Here is an 18670-nt window from a genome sequence, read left to right as displayed (position 1 = left end):
TTTTCAAAGATACACACATGGCTAAAAAACAGATGGAAAATGCTGTATTAGTCCATTTTTCATTGCTGTAACAAAATACCTGACCAAGTTACTTTATAAAGGAAAGAGGTTTATTTAGCTTATAGTTATGGAGGCTAAAAATTCAAGTTTGAGTAACCTTATCGGTTCTACCTCTGATGAAGATCTCCTTGTCTAAGTCACAACATGATGGAGAAGAAGGATGCTGTGTGCCAAAGAGCCAAGCACATGAGTGGCCTCACTTTGTAACAGCTTGCTCTTCAAAAAACTTACTTATTCCACAAGACCAGCATTAATCCCCTTTGAGCACAGTGCCACCAGTGAATTTACTTCCCACTCAGCCCTGCCTTCGAAAAGTTCTACCACCTCTCAGTGTCACTTAAGGACCAAACATCCAGCACATGAACCATTGAGGGACAAACCTCATCCAAACTGTAGCATCATTAGTCATTTGAAGAGTGCAAATCAAAACCACTATGAGATGTACTTCACACCCACAAAAATTGTGTAATTTACAAAGGAGAAAGACTAACAAGTGTTGGCAGTATGTGGAAAAATTGGAACCTTCATACACTGTCCACCAGCAAAGGGATCTCTTTCTTCTATATTAGCATGGGAACTTAGGGGACCATAGCCATTAGGAATGTGGACCTTTGTAGGAGTAATAGAAAATATAGATTCTGGTTCTAGATCTGTCACTAGTAACTCTAAGACCTTCCAGCTAACTGTGTAACCTTAATGTGTCCATATCCTCATATGTGAAGTAAGGGTAATAGTACCTGCTTTGTTTTCCATATATATAAGTACTGTCCAGTGACATTTAAAACATTTAATGATGTATTGGATATTCTGAACTGCTTTTCTTTTCCAAAGGAATTGCTCTGAAGTCCTTCAGAACTGCAACCACACTCTGCGTTCCAGATCCCATCTTTAATAGTGAGCATCATCACTCCCTCCTGTTGCCAGCTGAAGTTCCAGTACAAAGGCTCCTACTAAGTGTCTTCTCTGCACAGGGCCTTGTGCCTGGAGGTGGAGTCCAGTTTGAAATCTGGTGCAGGTATAGTATGAACAACTGAGTCCTGCACTGGGAAGGAAGTGCACAATCATAAAGCATCCTGTTTTTAGCCAACCCAGGAATTATTGTAAGATAGCTAAACAGCCCCTTTTTACCTGTTTTATATTCTTTTGACCATGACTGTTGCCTAGCTTTTACTGCAATCTCTTAGGGTCTCGGGAGCAATTGTGTCTTGTACTTCTTTTCTGTTTTTTTGTTTTTGTTTTTGTTTTTGTTTTTTTGGTTCGGGGGATAGAACTCAGGGATGCTCTACCACTAAGCTACATTCCCAGCCCTTTTTATATTTTATTTTGAGGCAGAGTTTCACTGAGTTGCCCAGGCTGGCCTCAAACTTGTGACCCTTCTGCCTTGGCCTCCCAAATCCCTGGGATTATAGATGTGCACCTGGCTGTGTTTCATACTTCTAACAACTACTCACATTGCAAGTGAATTCCTATTAATTTTGCCTCCTACTCTCCCTCCCTCTCTCTCTCTCTCTCTCTCTCTCTCTCTCTCTTTCTCTCTCTCTCTCTCTCTTTTAAAAATTTTTTTAGTTGTAGATGGACACAATAAGTTTATTTTATTTTATTTTTAGATAGTGCTAAGGATTGAATCCAGTGTCTCACATGGGCTAAGCAAGCTAAGCAAGTGCTGTACCACTGAACTACAACCCCAGCCCCTCTCTTTTTTTTTTTTTTAATACCTTCATTTTAATTATTTATTTTTATGTGGTGCTGAGGATCGAACCCAGTGTCTCACATGTGCTAGGCAAGTGCTCAACCACTGAGCTCCTGACTGAGCTACAACTCCAGCCTCTCCTGTTGTCTCTTAAATACATCATTCAACTTTTTAGGGCTTCTCTTACTGCCTTATTTGATTTAGGCCCTTATTATGTGATGCCTGACACTATGATAGCCTCCAAAATGGTCTCTGCGCCACTAAACTAATTTCTTGTAATCTGCCCTTCACCACCAGAAGAGTAACCTTTCATAAAAATATAAATCCATTTAATGTTGCAGACTTTGGTAGAAGATTTCTAGAAAAGATACAGATGTCCAATCTCTCCCACCTCTTTGCATCCATACCCCAAGAAGCCAACGAAAATGATTAAGAAAATATAAAAATTTAAAAAAGGAAAACAGCATCAGAAATTGAACTAGAGAACACTACCATCATATGCCAGGAATGTTTTCTAAATATGGTCAGGTAGAAAGCAAGTGCAAAATATTTTTTTTTAAACCACCTAGATTTGGGCTGTAGCTCAGTGATAGAGCATTTGCCTTACATGTGTAAGGCACTGGGTTTGATCCTCAGCACCACATAAAAAAATACATAGATTAAAAAAAAAAAAAACACCTAGGCTTGATTTACATCTGAGAATGATTTATTAATCTTGATTTATAATCTGAGAATGAATTGTTTTGACATGAGGAGGAAAAACAGTAAGTACTAACAGATCCTCATTACCTCTCCAAATTAAAAGGGCCTAGGCCCAAAGATGAGAATGAGCCATGAAAGAGTCTGGGACTGCTCCAACCAAAATCATTTTTTCTACTTCAGAATGGAAACTTTAGGGAGCAACTACTCCCAGAGACCCAAGGCATATACAGATAACCTCAAACGGAAAGCCTGTGGGACACTGGGCTGAGCTCAAATAATAATTTGTGGGGTTGCTCCTCCATGTAACAGGCGGCAAATCCCTTCAGACAACCAAAGTTGTCTACTAATACAGAATGATCAGACTGCAACAATAACTAGATACTGCAAGCTGATCCCTGGGCTGACTGAGTCATTCATCATCTAATTCTTCCAATTGACAGCTTGTGCTTTTGTGGTTTACAGATACTATTATCCTAATGTGAGAGACCAGATGGTCGCCAAAGGATCCTTGCCATTGTCAAGGATCTGTGCCATGGTAACCATGCAGCACCGTGAGGATGTGGGGATACAGACCTTTAATCTCCCTTTAACCCCCAGGTTTGAGAACAGAAAGGATTTGAGGAATCAGTCATCAGGTAATTGAAGACTAGTTTGTCTTTCCCTTTCAAAATTCGTGTGCATAAATATCCCATTTCTTTCTAAATTAGCAATTCTTCACTTTTGGGGATACTCACCCTTTTGAGGATCTGATGAAAACTAGGAGACATTCTCTCAGAAAAACTGAACGTAGAATATATATGTGCAAATTTTGCACATAATTCTAGAAAACTCATAGTTTACAGACAGTGTAAATGTCTCTTGCCTCATCTCACCTTAAACTTCAGCAAGTGTTTAATAAGCTTTCATGGCATAAATTCTAAGTGTTATATAGGTGCATTTGGAGAATTATTTTCTAAAACAACATGATGTGGGTCTGATGAAATATATTGAACTTGAGCTGGTAATTCACTGTAAGAGTGGGGGAGGTTAGGATTTAAATTGGAAGGAATTAACTAGAATTCGGAGTTTTAAATGGTATTATAACCTGATGGTTCTAACAGGATGATCTTCCTTCCAAGTTTATCTAGGATTAGCTTCCTAAATCAAGTTGCTGTACATGCTTGCTGAAGTGTCTGCTAAAAAGAACAGTTTTATTTTGCCATGTGCTCCTGACCCTCACTGATCAACTTGTTCAGTTATTCTTCACTTTCCCTGAAATGAGACAAGATGATAGAATTTTTTTTGTAAAATGATCACATATAGTTATTAACCCTAAAGTATAATATTTAATGTGTTTCTGACCTTAGGGAGATTCTTCCACTGTTAAGGCCCCTTATCATTCAATATGAGTATAGTGTTTCTCCTTTCTGCCTTCCTGACCAGGACTTTGTGGTTTGGTAGAACAGAGATTCTGCTAACCAGCCTTTTCATCTTTTTCCCTTTTGCCTTCATTCTTCAGGTTTACTGGATGTGGGCCTAAGGTACAGGCGTAGTGCAAGAACAACAGAAGGAGTTCTTGCTTCCCGAACTGTCTCCATCTCAGTCCAGATTATCAGAGCCTGTGGTCTGCAAGCAGCAGCTAAGTAAGTCCACTTTAGAAAAGCAGTTCTCAAACCTCTTTCTATGTAGTGCATACAGTGTGATGTTCACATGTCCATAACTCTCATGTACAATTTCCAGTTCACAAACCCAACTCTTTTCCGTTAAGAAAGCATTTCAGAATTTGAGTAAATTACTTATAAACTTTGCTAATTTAACTATTATTGCAACTCAGTTCTTTGACCTTATCCAATGATTTTATTCTCTGCCTTTTTTAACTACCTACTGCCATGGTCATGCCCTGCATCTGTAAGCCAGGCTGTGCCCTAACTGTAATTCCTCTGTAAATCCATGTTAACACATTTTAGTCTCTTAATACTGACTCCCGTTTTTTCATCTTATTTCCCTTTAGTCTGTTCTCAACATAATGGCCAATGATCGTAAGAAAACTCAAGTTGGACCATCTATTTAAAACCCACCAGTAACTTTCCATCTCATTCAGAGTAAAAGCCAGAGTCCTTAAAATGACTGTAAATCAAGCCCCACATGATTTGACCCTATTATCTCTGTGGCCTCATCTCATCCTGTTAGTCTTCCCTCTACTTACTCCTCTCCAGCCACTGGCTTCTTGTTGCTTCAGAACACACCGAGCATATTTCCCCCTGCAGGACTTTGTCTTGCTGTTTTCTCTGCCCAGAACACCATTCTGTAGAAGAGTAGCCATGGCCCTGTCCCTCACCTCCTTCCAGTCTTGCTCATACGTCTCTCAGCATTGACTGTTCTTCCTCCTCCTGTCTACTTAAATTCCTATTTTCCTTCAAGACTTTGCAACTTATGTGCAGCCTTCCTTTATCTCTTCAGGGAGGTGCAGAGTTGGTGCTTTTTCCTTTTTCTGTTAGCACCTTGTTCTGTTAGCACAAAGCATTCTGTTTGGATTAAAAATCCAAATCTTACAGGGTAAGATCCAACTTCCTTGGCTTAGCATTCAAGCCCTTCAAAACATCTTAATCTGAGACTTGAAAGAAGAAGAATAATTATCAAGATACCCAAGAGAGGCTGGGGATATAGCTCAGTTGGTAGAGTGCTTGCCTTACAAGCACAAGGCCCTGGGTTCAATCCCCAGCACCGCAAAAAAAAAAAAAAAAAAAAAAAAAAAAAAAAAGATACCCTAGAGAGGTGAAAGTTATTCTAGTCAAAGAGAAGAAAATGTGCAAAGTCATGAAGACTTGAAACTTGTACATATAGAATACATGTTCTGTTGCAGATCCAGCCAAGATCAGAATTCTTCAGCATAACATTAAATTAACTAGTGTTTAATTGCCAGAAAAGGGCTCAAATTTTAGTTACTTAGCAGATCTCTGAGATACTGAATCATAAAATACCCAATAATAATTCTCTCTGAGGACTCAAGGGGAGTATCAAATTGCAACTTGTTAAATCCCCCCATTTGGTCTGTGATACAGTTTAAAAAAAACTAAGAAGCTATCTGGTTCTAACACTGCACTTTTCTGGTAGTTGGAGGAGTTCCACAATATGTGAGACAAAGCACTGTATAATAGAAACAGCCCTACACTAGAAATCAGACACTGGCTTCTAGTCCTACCCCCATCTCCTAGTAACTGAGCATGATCATGAGCTGATTTATTTACCTCTCTGAGCCTCCTTTTCTTCATCTGAAAAGTGGAAATTATCTGTCCTGATTTTTATATGGATTGGTATAAAAATTAACAAAAATGAAGTCACTTTATAAGCTGCCAACTGCTATACAAATGTATGAATTTTTGTGATTACATCCACTTGTTTTGATAAATTCATGTTACCTTTATTAAAAGCCAACAGAATATAATAAAATCTGAAATAAACTTTGCATTACCTTTCATTGAAAAGAGGAAGTCTAGGTGTTCTAAATGTTCCCCTCCTTCAAATCTCACTTTGATATTTAGATGACAGGTCTCTAAAGTCGACCTTCTCTCAAGAGACACCATTCCTCATCTTATGGATATTTTTTGGTGTCTAAAGTAGGCACTTTTTTCTTATTTGCTTGCATCTTCTAACTCACCTGGTCTTTCACTGAGAATAAAAATTTCCTGGGACACAGGCAATAGTCTTAAGTTCCACAGGGTGAGAAATTATAGGTGTTTCACTATATATCCAACTTTGAGCCCAGGGCATGACAGATGCTCAGCAAATAATTATGAATAAATGAATTCAGACCAGGTTGGGCCCAAGCCTTTCTGCCCTCTCACTGCCATCTCTGAGTGTTTCCTACTAAGAGTTTTTTCACTGCCCATAGGCAGGTTCCTTGCTTTATATTTATTATCTAATGGTATCTTCAAAACACCCCATGACTATTTATTCTCATTTTTTTAACTACTACCAGCATGCATTCCATTTATGTCTGCCTCATTTTTCCTAGGCATAGCATGTACTTCACAGAATGTTGTTGTATGGACACAATAATCTTCTATTAATGATTATTTAGGTTATTTTCCTTTTTTATTAGAAGTGAAATTGCAATAAGCATCCAAATATATATATACATCTTTAATATTTTGTCATAGCTTTATATTAAGCTCATTTTAGTGAAGAGGAAACTGGGACTTGAAGGAGGTTGAGTAACTTGTCCAGGGTCACACAATAAGGAAATGATGGAACCAGGATTCAAACCCAGATGTGTATAACTCCAAATTACTACCCTCTACTGATATATATGATGCATAGTGAGGATCGTAGAGGAAAAAGCTCCTAAGTCTGCTTTAGGGATATCAGAAATGCTGCAAAAACGGGTAATCTTTTTTATCTATTCCCTTAGGGATCTGGGGGGTCAGAGAATTTGTCTCATACTGTACCTAGACAAAAAAAAATCTTAGCTACTCTTTATGACTATCCATTAAAGCTATGCTTATTCTATCTGTATATCATGGAACATCTGTACAGAGAAGAACCAAGCAGTCCCGAACATCTGGAAAGCCATTTGACATCCATAGCTAGGCTTGGGTATTTTTTTGTTTAACATAATCTCACAGAACATCAGCATCAGACAAAACCACTCTGTGACCATGATACTATGAGACAAAAAACAAGACTGCTCCATAATCTTATCTAAGAACAGATCAAAAGATCACTCTGCAAACCACAAAAACACTCAATAACCCCCAATCCTGCCCAAAAGGAGTGACTGCTGCAACTTTATTAAGTAAAGCTTTAACTTTAGCCTTCCCTCCTTCCAGATGAGACTCATTAAGAAAACCAGTACAGAGCAAAGCCCTGCTCCTTTGAGCTCCTCCCAAAGGAGCTAACATAAGCCCAATGCTACAGTTCATTCTAATACCATCTTACTGAGCTGTCCTGCGGTTCCCCATGGTATATATTTTCCTTCATTGCAAAGAGCAGTAAACCCAACTTGTTCGATGACAATTGGTTCCTGTGATCTTTGACTGAATAGTGTTGACAGTACAATGCCCTGAAGAGTCACTCTGATAGGCAAATTAAAATAGTATCCTCCCAACCCCCATGCAAGTATGCTATCTAGTTTACTAATAAAGCACATTGTAGCACTGCCAAAAGCCCTGATACAAACTATATTGTCAGTTAGTATTCCATGGCTTCATGGAAGAAGTAGAGATATTTTCTAGACAGTCCAACTGAATTCCAGTAATACCATGGTATACCTTCTTTTTTCTCATTCCCACCCTTCTTCCCTACAGGGCTTTGGCTGAGCAGGATCCTGCTCTACAGTTCAGTGCCACAGTTGGAGTCAATGCCTCTGTCACCACTCATGTCTCATTCCTACCCAAGGGAGAACAGCGTAGAACCCGCCCTGTGGCCTGTTCCTTCTGTCCTGAGTTCTCCCATCACATCGAGTTCCCGTGTAACTTGGTCACTCAGCACTCTAGTGGAGAGGCCTGTTTCCTAGCAGAGCTATTGGAGTTTGCAGAAATTACTTTTGCTATCTATCATGAAAATACCAAGTCAGGTAAGCACCAAATGACTCATCATAATCTGAATTAAAAGAGATTATTTCAAATGGTATGGCCCTTCTTAGGAGATACATGAAGCATTTCAAAGGTGAAGGGTCTTGATCTCTGCAACTTATTTCTGAAGGGTATAGCAAAAATGTGTGTGTGTGGGGAGACTGTGCGGAAAGTTAGTATAGAAAGAGACAAACCGTTGTGTGCAGACGTTAATGGTTGAGTCTAGGTGAAGGATGCCTGAGAATTCATTATAATATTCTTGGCAACTTTTCTATATGCCTGCAATTTTTTTCAAAATGAAATGCTTAAAAAATTTCAAAGTATTTGGGCTTTGACTAGAGTATAAACAAGATAATCTCTAAAGCATCTTTCAACACTGATATTCAGTGAGTGTAAGTAAATTATTATGTAAATGTACTCTAAACAAAACCCCCTTGATTAATAGACCACAAAATAATTTTTTCTTTTTTATTAATTTAACAGTCAGTAATATAGCCAGTATCCAGTCATGCAGAGAGTATCTGCTTGGAGTAGTAAAGATTCCAACCAAAGAACTGCTGGTCAAGAGATCTGGTAAGAATCCTAAATTATCACTTTCTGATCTTACCCTTGCCCATGCCCATTCACTTCCTTTCAAGAGGTAATCTTGTCTGGCTCCCTTGAAAAATGTACATAAGCTTCTGAACTCTTCTGGGTATTTCAAAGCTTTGCTAGAAAGCATATTAAGGTCTCAATTTTATTCCTCAGCCTTTCCTAATCATTCCAAAGATCTTCTAATAAAACAAAGGAGCTCAAAACATTTTATTCATTGTACTCATCCTTCTCTAAAACTGATGATGATGGGGCTGGGGTTGTGGCTCAGTGGTAGAGTACTCAACTAACATGTGTGAGGCACTGGGTTTGATTCTCAGCACCACATAAAAAATAAATAAATAAAGGTATTTTGTCCATCTACAGCTAAAAATATTCTTTAAAAAAATGATGATGGGGGCTGGGGAGATAGCTCAGTTGGTAGAGTGCTTGCCTTGCAAGCACAAGGCCCTGGGTTCGATCCCCAGCACCAAAAAAAAAAAAAAAAAAAAAAAAAGATGATGAAGAAGAAGAGGGGGGAGAAGGAGGAGGACAATATGGTAATACCCATTACATTACATCGCATTTTATAAAATATTTTCTCTCATTTTGTTTGAACCTCAGGATAATCCTGCCTGGTAAGGATACAGAATCTTATTTTCATTTGATAGTTGAGAAAACAGGCTCAGGGATTAAGTGATTTGTCAAAACCACCCAGCTCTAGTGCATAGCAAAATTTGAAATAAAATCCAGATTCACCAGTTATGTGATAAAGGCCGAAAATAATACACACAACCTTCTTGGCAGTGTGGAAATACTGGTGCCATCCTTACTACTAGGTGGGTGACCTTGCCCAAGTGATTTGACCTGTCTGAGCCCCAGTTTTCTTAGCTCCTGCATGGAGACAATTAATCCGGACAAGTACACAAGGTAGGAATTGATGAAATCAGATAAAGTACATGATACATAGTAGGTATTCTGTAAATGTTAGTTTTCCTTCTCTTATCCATCTTCCTCTTTATGATTATGTAGTCTTCTTTCCAGAATTATATTACATATTTTCTAATTTAATTATGAATTAAGATTGGAGCACTACCCTCAAAACAGGACCTGTGTATCTGCCAGAGAGAAGTCTATACAACTTGAAAGATGATTCAGTTCTTACTTCTGTCATTTGCTATTTGTGATCTGGAACAAATTACTTCATATCTCAGATCTATAACTTCCTCATCTATAAAAATGGAAATAACAAGATATACTTCACAAGATTATGGAAGCATTTATTGAAATTATACATGTGAAAGATTTGGGCATAGTTTGGGTCACATAGAATACCTCAGCTTCCTGCCTTCCTTCTGAAACTTAACTATAGAGTGTGTCGGAGCAGGCACCATCTGGTAAATTCATCTCTACAAAGTAAAATTAACCCTCTGAATAAGCGTTTTAGACAATTTGGAATAATATATCATTCGTCTTTTAATTCTGAGTTCTAAAGTGAACATTCTATTTTATTTCTTCCCACCACTAATCTCAATTATAGAATCTCAGAGCTAAGTGGACTATCTAATCTAAGCAATTCTTAAACACAAATGCAAAATTGTGCATGCATTTCTGTATTTTTCTAGGACTAATAGATTTTATTGGAGCAAAAGGGGCCTGTGGCCAAAAAGCTAAGAATCGCTAGATTGTAGAGAAACTAATATTCAGATGAAAGTTACTAAAACCAAGGTCGTAGATTATTAGATTGTTTAAGCAGAAAGAAGCCTTAAAGATCAACATTTTCAGCCTCCTCATTTTGTAGACAAAAACTAAGAAGGCCAGAAAAATTAAATTCCTATTCAAAACATGTAACCTTTGGCAAGTTAATCTCAGTAAGTCCACACTCTTATTTGTGACAAACTTTTCCCAGAAAATTAAAGTGAATGTTATCATAGTAGACCACAATCTGCTTTAACATAATTCTGAAATCTAAAAAGCCCTGAAAATCAAGTTTTTTAATAACTCATAAAGCAGCTAAATTTGAGCTCACCTGACATGAGACTTAGACAACCTTCTATTTATATAAAGTTTTATTGAAACACACCATGTTTATTCATTTGTATATTGTCCATAACCACTTTGTCACTACAGCTGGATAGTTGAATAGTTGCAGCAGACACCAAATAGCCCAAAAGCCTATAATATTAATTACTAACAAAGTTTGCCAACTACTGACATGACCCCTGACTGTTATATAATATTCAGTTTTTTCTAAAATCTGAAAAATTCTAAATTCAGAAATAAATCTGGTCCTAGGGGTTTCAAGTAAGATACTGTGTACCTATGGTAAGTGTATTATAGACTTTAGAACCAGCTAGACCTACATTTGAATCTTTAGCACTCAGAAGCTATAATAAAACTTGGTTAGGTCTCTGAGCTTCCATTTTCTCATGTATAAAATAGGGATTGTCATCCCATTTAATCCTCAGAACTTCAGAAGGTTATCAGGGAAATTAAATGAAATAATATATACAAAGCACTAGCAGAATTTCTGAAATAGAGTAGATACTGAATGAAGAGTAGCTATTATTATTTTGGAATCTAATGCCTGATCCTTGGTACATGTTCACTAAGTGGCATTTGGTATATAATACCTGAGACCAGACTCAGATCTCCTGATTTGTCCGCATGCTTTTTCCTTTGTACTCACAGCACTGTAATAACATTTCACATCATTTGTAGTACTTTTCTTTTGAAGCTCTTCCTTAACCATTGTCTCACTTAGCAATTGTAACAACTTTGATAAACAAGATCAGCATTAATTTTCCCATTTGTGAGATAAAGCAAAGCTGAGAGATTAATGGTTTACTCAAAATAAACCACTGATTTTGGGCTGAGCCAAAGAGAGAACTCAGGTCTTCCAACTCCTAGCCTTTGTTCTTCCCTTCTAATCTCATCACCTCTCAATGGTCAGATAGAAGACAAGCTCTAACTCACTGTTGGTGGATGTTTTCTTTTCTGTCTTGAGCCAAGCTGATTGATAATCTGGAGTAGAAAAGGGGTAAGTTTTTTTTTTTCTTTTAAGACAATAACTGAAAATCTTTTCTCTCTCCCATAAGGAATCACAGGATGGTATCCTGTCATTTTACCAGAAGACGGGAGTCTACCTCATGGTTTGGAACTTTTACAGAAGATTGTGGGTGGTCTGGAGCTTTCTGTTTCCTTCACCCATCCTGGAGATCGAGAACGGGTATTAGAAGCTGCTGAGTTGTTAGGATGGAACTTTGAGAATAGCCTGAAAGATCTTGTCAAGATGGATGAAGAGGAACCAGCCACTGTCACCATCTCCACCCCAAGACTATGGCTGCCCATCCATTGCGTGCTGCTTGCTGGCCACACACACATTCATAAGAGCACATATTGCTACCTTCGCTATAAGCTCTATGATCATGAAGCCTTCTGGACTCCCCTCAAGAAGCCTAAAGAATCTGCAATCAAAAATCAGGTCATGGTTACTTTCAAGGCATCCAAAAAAGCAGAAGTAATTCGGGGCCCTTCACTACTTTGGTACTTCAGGGAAGAGAGGCTAGAGATCCAAGTGTGGCGAGCTTATGGCAATGATAGCATAGAGAGGCCCCATCAGACGGACAGCTGGATTGGCTCAGCCTACGTGGACCTAGCCAGACTTGGGGAGAGGTCAGCAAGGACACTAACTGTCAGTGGTAAGTGAAGAGCCAGACTCAGCTCTTATGATTTGAGTATCTACTATGTGTTAAGGACTGTGTGATATATCCTGTCCAATATTATTTTGTTTGATCCTCCCAACAATCTTGTGGGATATGTATTAAACCCATTTTATAGTCATGAAAATGGAAGCTCAGAGAGATTGGGTAACCTGCCCAGAGTCACAAAATACTAAATGTTCTTTCCATTATTGCATGATGAAAGATTAATGATAATGTAGTAATGCTTCTTGTAATTAATGAGATTTCAAAGAAAGCAGTCCACTGACTAGAATTCCCAAGTTACAGTTCCTTGGGGTCACTAAAGATCCAAGAACTGGCTCTGAACTTTGTAACACTAGAGTGCATCCAAATTCATCAGATTTTTGCACTTAACATAGTGCCTAGAATATTGCAAATACTCAGTTAATGTGTATAGAATGAGTAAATGTAGGGGACTACCTTTAACCACATGTATAAAAACCTATTTAATAATCTAGGGTGATAGTTTATTAATTACACTGAAAGGAATACCTGCTAAGGAAATCAGGAAATACATCCTCTCTGGCCAGCACATTTGAACACATTAAGAAAATCTACGTGGTAATGAACCAATTCACAATGCATAAAAGAAAAAGGTAACATTTTACGGATGGTATAAATTGGGTACTTTCTTGATACCTGTGCTTAGCCCTGGGAATTCAAAGATGAGTAAGAAATAATCCCTGGCCTCTTTGATTTTGATGCCTACTGTGAGAATACAACAGTAAAATAATTACAGGGAAGCATAAGAACTGAAGAAAGGTATTCTAAGTGGTGCTCTGGGAGCATAGGGATGCAGCATCTCTGGTGCAAAGATGACATCTCAGTGAAAGTGGTACTTGACCTCCAAGTTTCAAAAGGATTTAGAGATAAGCCCAGGAAAGGAGGAAAGAAAACTATTATATATATATATATATATTTTTTTTTTTTAAAGATGTTGATAGACCTTTATTTTATTCATTTATTTATATGAGGTGCTGAGAATTGAACCCAATGCTGCACACTTGCTGGCAAGTGCTCTATTGCTGAGCCACAAGAGGGAAGAGCACCTGTGGAGACACAGAGGCATCAAGTGGTTGGATACATTTCAGGTGCTATAAGTAGGGACTGTTGGATCATAGGATACACAGGTTGGGAATAGTGGGAGATAAAGCTAGAGTGGTAGGCAAGAGTACTGTTTCCATTCTCACTTCTAAGTAGAAAAGTTTGGACTTTTCCCCAAAAGCTACGGAAAGCTATTGTAATAGGTTCTGAATAGAGGAGTAACATAACTCTGCATGCTTTAAAAAAAAAAAAAAAAATTCTGTCAACTGTAGTACAGAATGAATTGCAGATAGCCACACTAGATTTCTTAACAAACATATGTATTCAGTATAACACTCCTATAAGGTGAGTTATCTCCCCTATTTTACAACTGAATAAACTGAGTCATGACCCTATTTTACTCTGATCCTTTAGTTGAGCAGATGACCCAGGTTAAAAGAGAAGAACTGAGTGTATTGGGGTGATTGTCCAAATTGTCTGAACTCTCTGGACCCAGCAGGTGTGGATCTGGCCCAGTGGAACACCTCATCAAATGCTCTGTGCCCTATTTATTGAGGCTGGCTTAGAATCACTTCAGAGAGACAAGAGGAAAAGTCTTTGAAGTGAGCCAAGGGCACTTGAATGAACATTCATAAAGAAAGGCTTTTAACTTCATTTTTCTGAAGAATGTAGATTTTGGGACACTGAATATAGATCATCTAACATATACGAACCTTTTTATTAAGCAATACCAAAGAGATTATTTAACTTTTTATATCATCCACATCCCTCAGACTTCTCTACATTCCACTAGTCTGAGCTTTTCATCCACTTGTCAAGGGCTTTATATACAAGGCATTGCATTTTTGTGTCTGTTGAATAAATCAGTCAATCCATCCAGGCATTCATCCAGCTGACTTCTACATACTATTAAGTTTCCTGAGGATAGATAAGGATTTAATTGTGTTGCCTTTGGGTGTCTTCCCTCTTATGACTTGCCCTTATTTTCTGTTTGTCATAATCATAACAATTTACATATTATATCAGGAAGAAAATAATTTATTTAAAAATAAAATAGACCAGAAAGTTCTGTCTTACTGCCATATGTGAATCAGTTAACTCCACTTTCTTGAATTGAGTCTAACAGAGCAAACTTTGAGATTCAGAAGGAACTATTGGTGCCTTCTGCTTTATAAGTAAAATCTCATTTTAACATGCAGCAAGCCAGCAAAGTTCAAATCCCTAGGTTTAAATCTGCCACTTACTGGTATAGTGATCTTGGCAGGTTACTTAATCCCTCTGAGATTCTGGCGCATGAAAAAGACTCAACTACTATTAGTTCCCTTACTTTTTCTTGCCTCCTGCTGCTGCCTCCTGCTTCCCTTCCAAATGATCATCAGGGTTACTGCCAGCATATATTTAATTGGTGAAGCAAGGTTCAATTGAGTACCAGTACAATTTCCTGATGGGGAGAAGTCTTAAAATAGGAGCCTATGGGAGATGAAGAAGAGAAGAGGACACTCGTGATTTCATAAAATATTGGATTTGGGCTGGGGATACAGCTGAGAAGTAGAGTATTTGTCTAGCATGTACAAAGCCCTTGGTTCAATCCACAACATTACCAAAAAGAAAAAGACAAAGAGAAATCTTAGACTCAGCTAGTTGCTCCCAGTGCATGAATCTCTTCCACAACAACTCTGCCTGATTGTCTTTGGTTTTGGCTTCAAATCAGAGATCTCACTAACATTCATGGAGATAATAGAGACATTGTAAAAATTCTCACATTGCCTATCAACTTCATAGTTGCTTTTGCAAATTGGTGTGTTGGAGCCTGTAGACCTGTCACAAGAGAGAGGACCACATGTACCATCAGTGAGTATTTCCTCCAAGATTAGAGAGTGTTCTTGGTTCTTGCTTGCCAAGGCTTGTTCTCCTCTATCCTCTTCCAGGTGTGTATCCTCTGTTTGGACGTAACGCTTCCAACCTCTCAGGAGCTGCCTTGCGAGTTCATGTGGTTCTTTCTTCTCTTTCTCCACACACTGAGTCCACTCTTGAGTTGGATTCCATGGACTGCAGCAGCCACAGTGAGTCTGAGCAGCCGCCCAGAAGGAATGATGAGATCCAGCTCTCTCCACCCTGTGGCCACCAAAAATCATCTGCCTCCACCCAGGTCCCCTGCAATAGCACCACAGCTGAAGTCTGCCTGGTCCAGGAGGTCCCTGATGAGTTGGAAGGAACTTTTGCAGTCAGTATCCTGGTAGAAAGAGCAATGCACTTGAGCTTGAAAGGTAGGCTCTGCTCACTTATCCTGGAGCAAATTTCTGACTTCTCAGGACATGGACCTATCTTCATAAATCTTTGAAATCATGACAGGATCTATAAAAATGGTTGATTATCAATAATTATTATATTTCCCAAGCTTAAAGTACCATGAAAACTTTTCTGAACTTAAAGCTGATCTTTTTCAATAGCCTAATGTGGCATATCATAAATTTCCCAGTCTAGAAACTTGAACATCTACCTAGATATCTTTCTTTTCTTTATCTATCATCAAATCATCACATCTATTAAATTGTTCTGTCTCTTAAATTTCTCAGAAATCTCCTCTTCTCCATTGCCACTCACTCAGGCCTTCAACATATACCTAGAATCAGGAAATTCTTAACACTAGATCCATAAACCCCTAAGGAATTCATAAATGAAACTGAGAGTCGGTGACTTGAATAAGAAAATAATTCCATTTTTATTTTTATTAACTTCTAATTAGAATTTTTAAATGTTTTTATTCTAATTAATTTTTTTAATTTTTTAAAATAGTACCTGTGATGGCATCATCAGTAGAAATCACAGATATTTTCATATCACATTATGAAATGTGCATATATGATTATTGCATATATCTTGGAATATCATTTATACCTAACATTTCTTTCAAATTACAGTGGTTATTGTCATTAGATCTTATTAATAAGACATATCCATATCACAGAGTTCTTTTAAGTATCCATAACTGTGTAGTCTAATTGAATTGCCTTATAATCTTGTGCATATTTAATATTATGTGTTTTTTAAATTTTGCTACAGGATTGCACTAAGTTGCTGAGGCCGACCTTGAACTTGCAATCCTCCTATCTCAGCCTCCCAAGTGGTGGTGATTACAAGTGTGGATTACAACACTTGGCTTCTATATTACACATTTTAAGGAAACACTGTTAAAAGGCCCATAGACTTCACCACTGTCAAAGGAATTCATGGAATAAAGAATTCCTACCTTACCTTTATTCATTCTTGCACTCTCCCTTTGATTTTCCCCTTGTTGTCATTCTTTTCTTTTACCTGGTTCATTCCATCTCCTCTCCCAAGATTCAGCTGAAACATCACCATGTATCAAAGGTGACATAAAGGCCCCCTCCCATTTGCTCCCCTACCACTTTTGCCTTCTTCAGCACAGTGTCTATCACATGGTACTAAAATTGTTTCCATGATTTTCTTCTTCACTAGATTTAAGCTGCTCAAGAGCAAAGACCTTATCTCATTTGTTCATTCACAATAGGTTCATTCACATAGCAACAAAACTTATTGTAGTATTTGCTACGTGCTAAGCACTGTCTTTAGTGCCAGGGATAAAGTAGTGAATAAGATAGACAATATGGTGCCCTGTGGAAATAACATTCTAGTAGGAACATATTTATCTGTGTGCTCCTAACCAACAGAATATGTATGTCCGTGTGTGCATGCATGCATGTGAATTTTTCTTTGTCTTAAATTTTTCATCCTTTAAGTGGCTATGATTAACAATTTGAGTGTGTGGTAGCTGTGAGAACCAGACAACTATAGCTTTATGAATCCAGGTTTCATGATACTTCTTGTGATATAGCCATCCTATTTGTCCCCTATCATATCCATATTGGCTTTCCAAACTGTTCTGTGTCCTTGTGTACTTTAGAACAGAAACAAAATTCATGCTACGAATATTTATCTTTCATTCTTACTTCTCCCCATTCATACCACCAACAGCCATTACTCTGGGGAGTACAGGCATCCAAAATGACCCGTGAGGTTCTTAAACATCACATATCTTTTGCGTACCTAAGATCTTGAAGCATGTTACCTCAGAACAGTCTTTTCCAAATAGTCCTATGTTGCTGTATTAGAGATACTGAGGTCCAATATGAGTCGCAAAATTGGGAAACAATTTTTACTTTTTTATGGCCTTCCCAAGCACCCAATTTTGTGACGTCTAATATATAAAAACTGAATTTTTTAAAGAGGAAAAGAATCAGTAGATGAATGAATTTAAGGAAAGTACCAAAAAGCTTCTTTGATTTTTGCAAGGATTTTTGTTTTGTTTTTTGCAGTTGCATTGAAGATAAAATTCAGTATGCAGAAATATGGTTTACATTCCATTTTAGAGGGACACCAACACTTTGAAGCCTACCCTGACCACCCCTGTTAGCCGTAAGCCTGCCAGAGCTTTTCCGTTACACCACTACTTTCCCACAAGTTTCCACTTTTATATCATATTACTCTATACTAAAAATGTCTGTTAGTGTGTCTCTCCATTAGGCTGTGTATTCCTTTGGGACAGGAACAGCGTGTTGTTTATTTTTGTAACCTTGTACCCTGATGTAGCCAAGCAAATATATGTCCTCCTGTCTTGTGAATATGAGCTATAACACCTCTCATATTTCTCAGGAGTTATAAACCTGTAATAACTTATTTGGTCTCTCTCTGTGTAACCAGCTGAAGGCTACACAGTCAGGTGGACACCTGACTTTCAGAGATCCCTATTGTATCCTGTGTTCAACCTTGCAGTGATAAGGCCAAAAGTCCTTCCCCCCTCAGACATTTGTGTGTCAGTTAGATGCTGTGCTGGGTCCTGAGAGTACAGACCTGCCCGTTGTCTCTGAAATGTGCCTTCCAAATGATAACTATATATAGTAGAGTTCTGGAATAGGGGTCAGAAGACTGGACTCTGGCCCTATCTGAGCCTTAACTTCTTTTGTGACTTTGAGCAAGCCCATTTCCCTTTTTCTCAACTGTAAAATGTGATGGTCATACAAGCTCATGTCTAAGATTCTCTTCAACTCATTTTCAAAGAATATGGAGCTGAGGGCAGCCACCCCCTGAGTGAGCTGTAACTCATCAGGCTTTTGTAAAAATCATTTACATGCTTCCATAGTATCAGCATTTGCTTTCCTCCTGCCTTCAACAGTGAACTCAGTGTGCCTGACCCTTTCAAGCCTTGGAGGCTGCTTCTTGAGGAAGAAAATTAGTTGTCTTTCTGCAAAGCCTGGTGCTGAGGATTCCCAAACAGACCTTTTTCTAGG

The 18670-nt window shown here is 38.2% G+C and overlaps 1 protein-coding gene and 1 non-coding gene across 4 annotated transcripts in view; both read left to right on the top strand.

Moving 5' to 3' along the window:
• Positions 1-18670, top strand: part of C2cd3 (C2 domain containing 3 centriole elongation regulator) — a 161772-nt gene that overhangs the window by 92603 nt on the left and 50499 nt on the right. For all 3 annotated transcript variants that reach the window (XM_047517678.1, XM_047517677.1, XM_047517679.1), the window contains exons 18-24: positions 892-1075; positions 2915-3087; positions 3951-4074; positions 7738-8006; positions 8488-8577; positions 11673-12275; positions 15290-15628. In XM_047517678.1, coding sequence (XP_047373634.1) covers positions 892-1075; positions 2915-3087; positions 3951-4074; positions 7738-8006; positions 8488-8577; positions 11673-12275; positions 15290-15628 — 1782 coding nt within the window. The remainder of the gene's footprint in view (positions 1-891; positions 1076-2914; positions 3088-3950; positions 4075-7737; positions 8007-8487; positions 8578-11672; positions 12276-15289; positions 15629-18670) is intronic.
• On the top strand, positions 5088-5161 carry Trnav-uac (transfer RNA valine (anticodon UAC)). Its single transcript has one exon. It is a non-coding gene; the product is annotated as a tRNA-Val (tRNA).

Source organism: Sciurus carolinensis, chromosome 11 (assembly GCF_902686445.1).
Source record: "Sciurus carolinensis chromosome 11, mSciCar1.2, whole genome shotgun sequence".
NCBI classification, from domain to species: Eukaryota; Metazoa; Chordata; class Mammalia; order Rodentia; family Sciuridae; genus Sciurus; species Sciurus carolinensis.
This window is presented reverse-complemented; position numbering and strand designations above follow the sequence as displayed.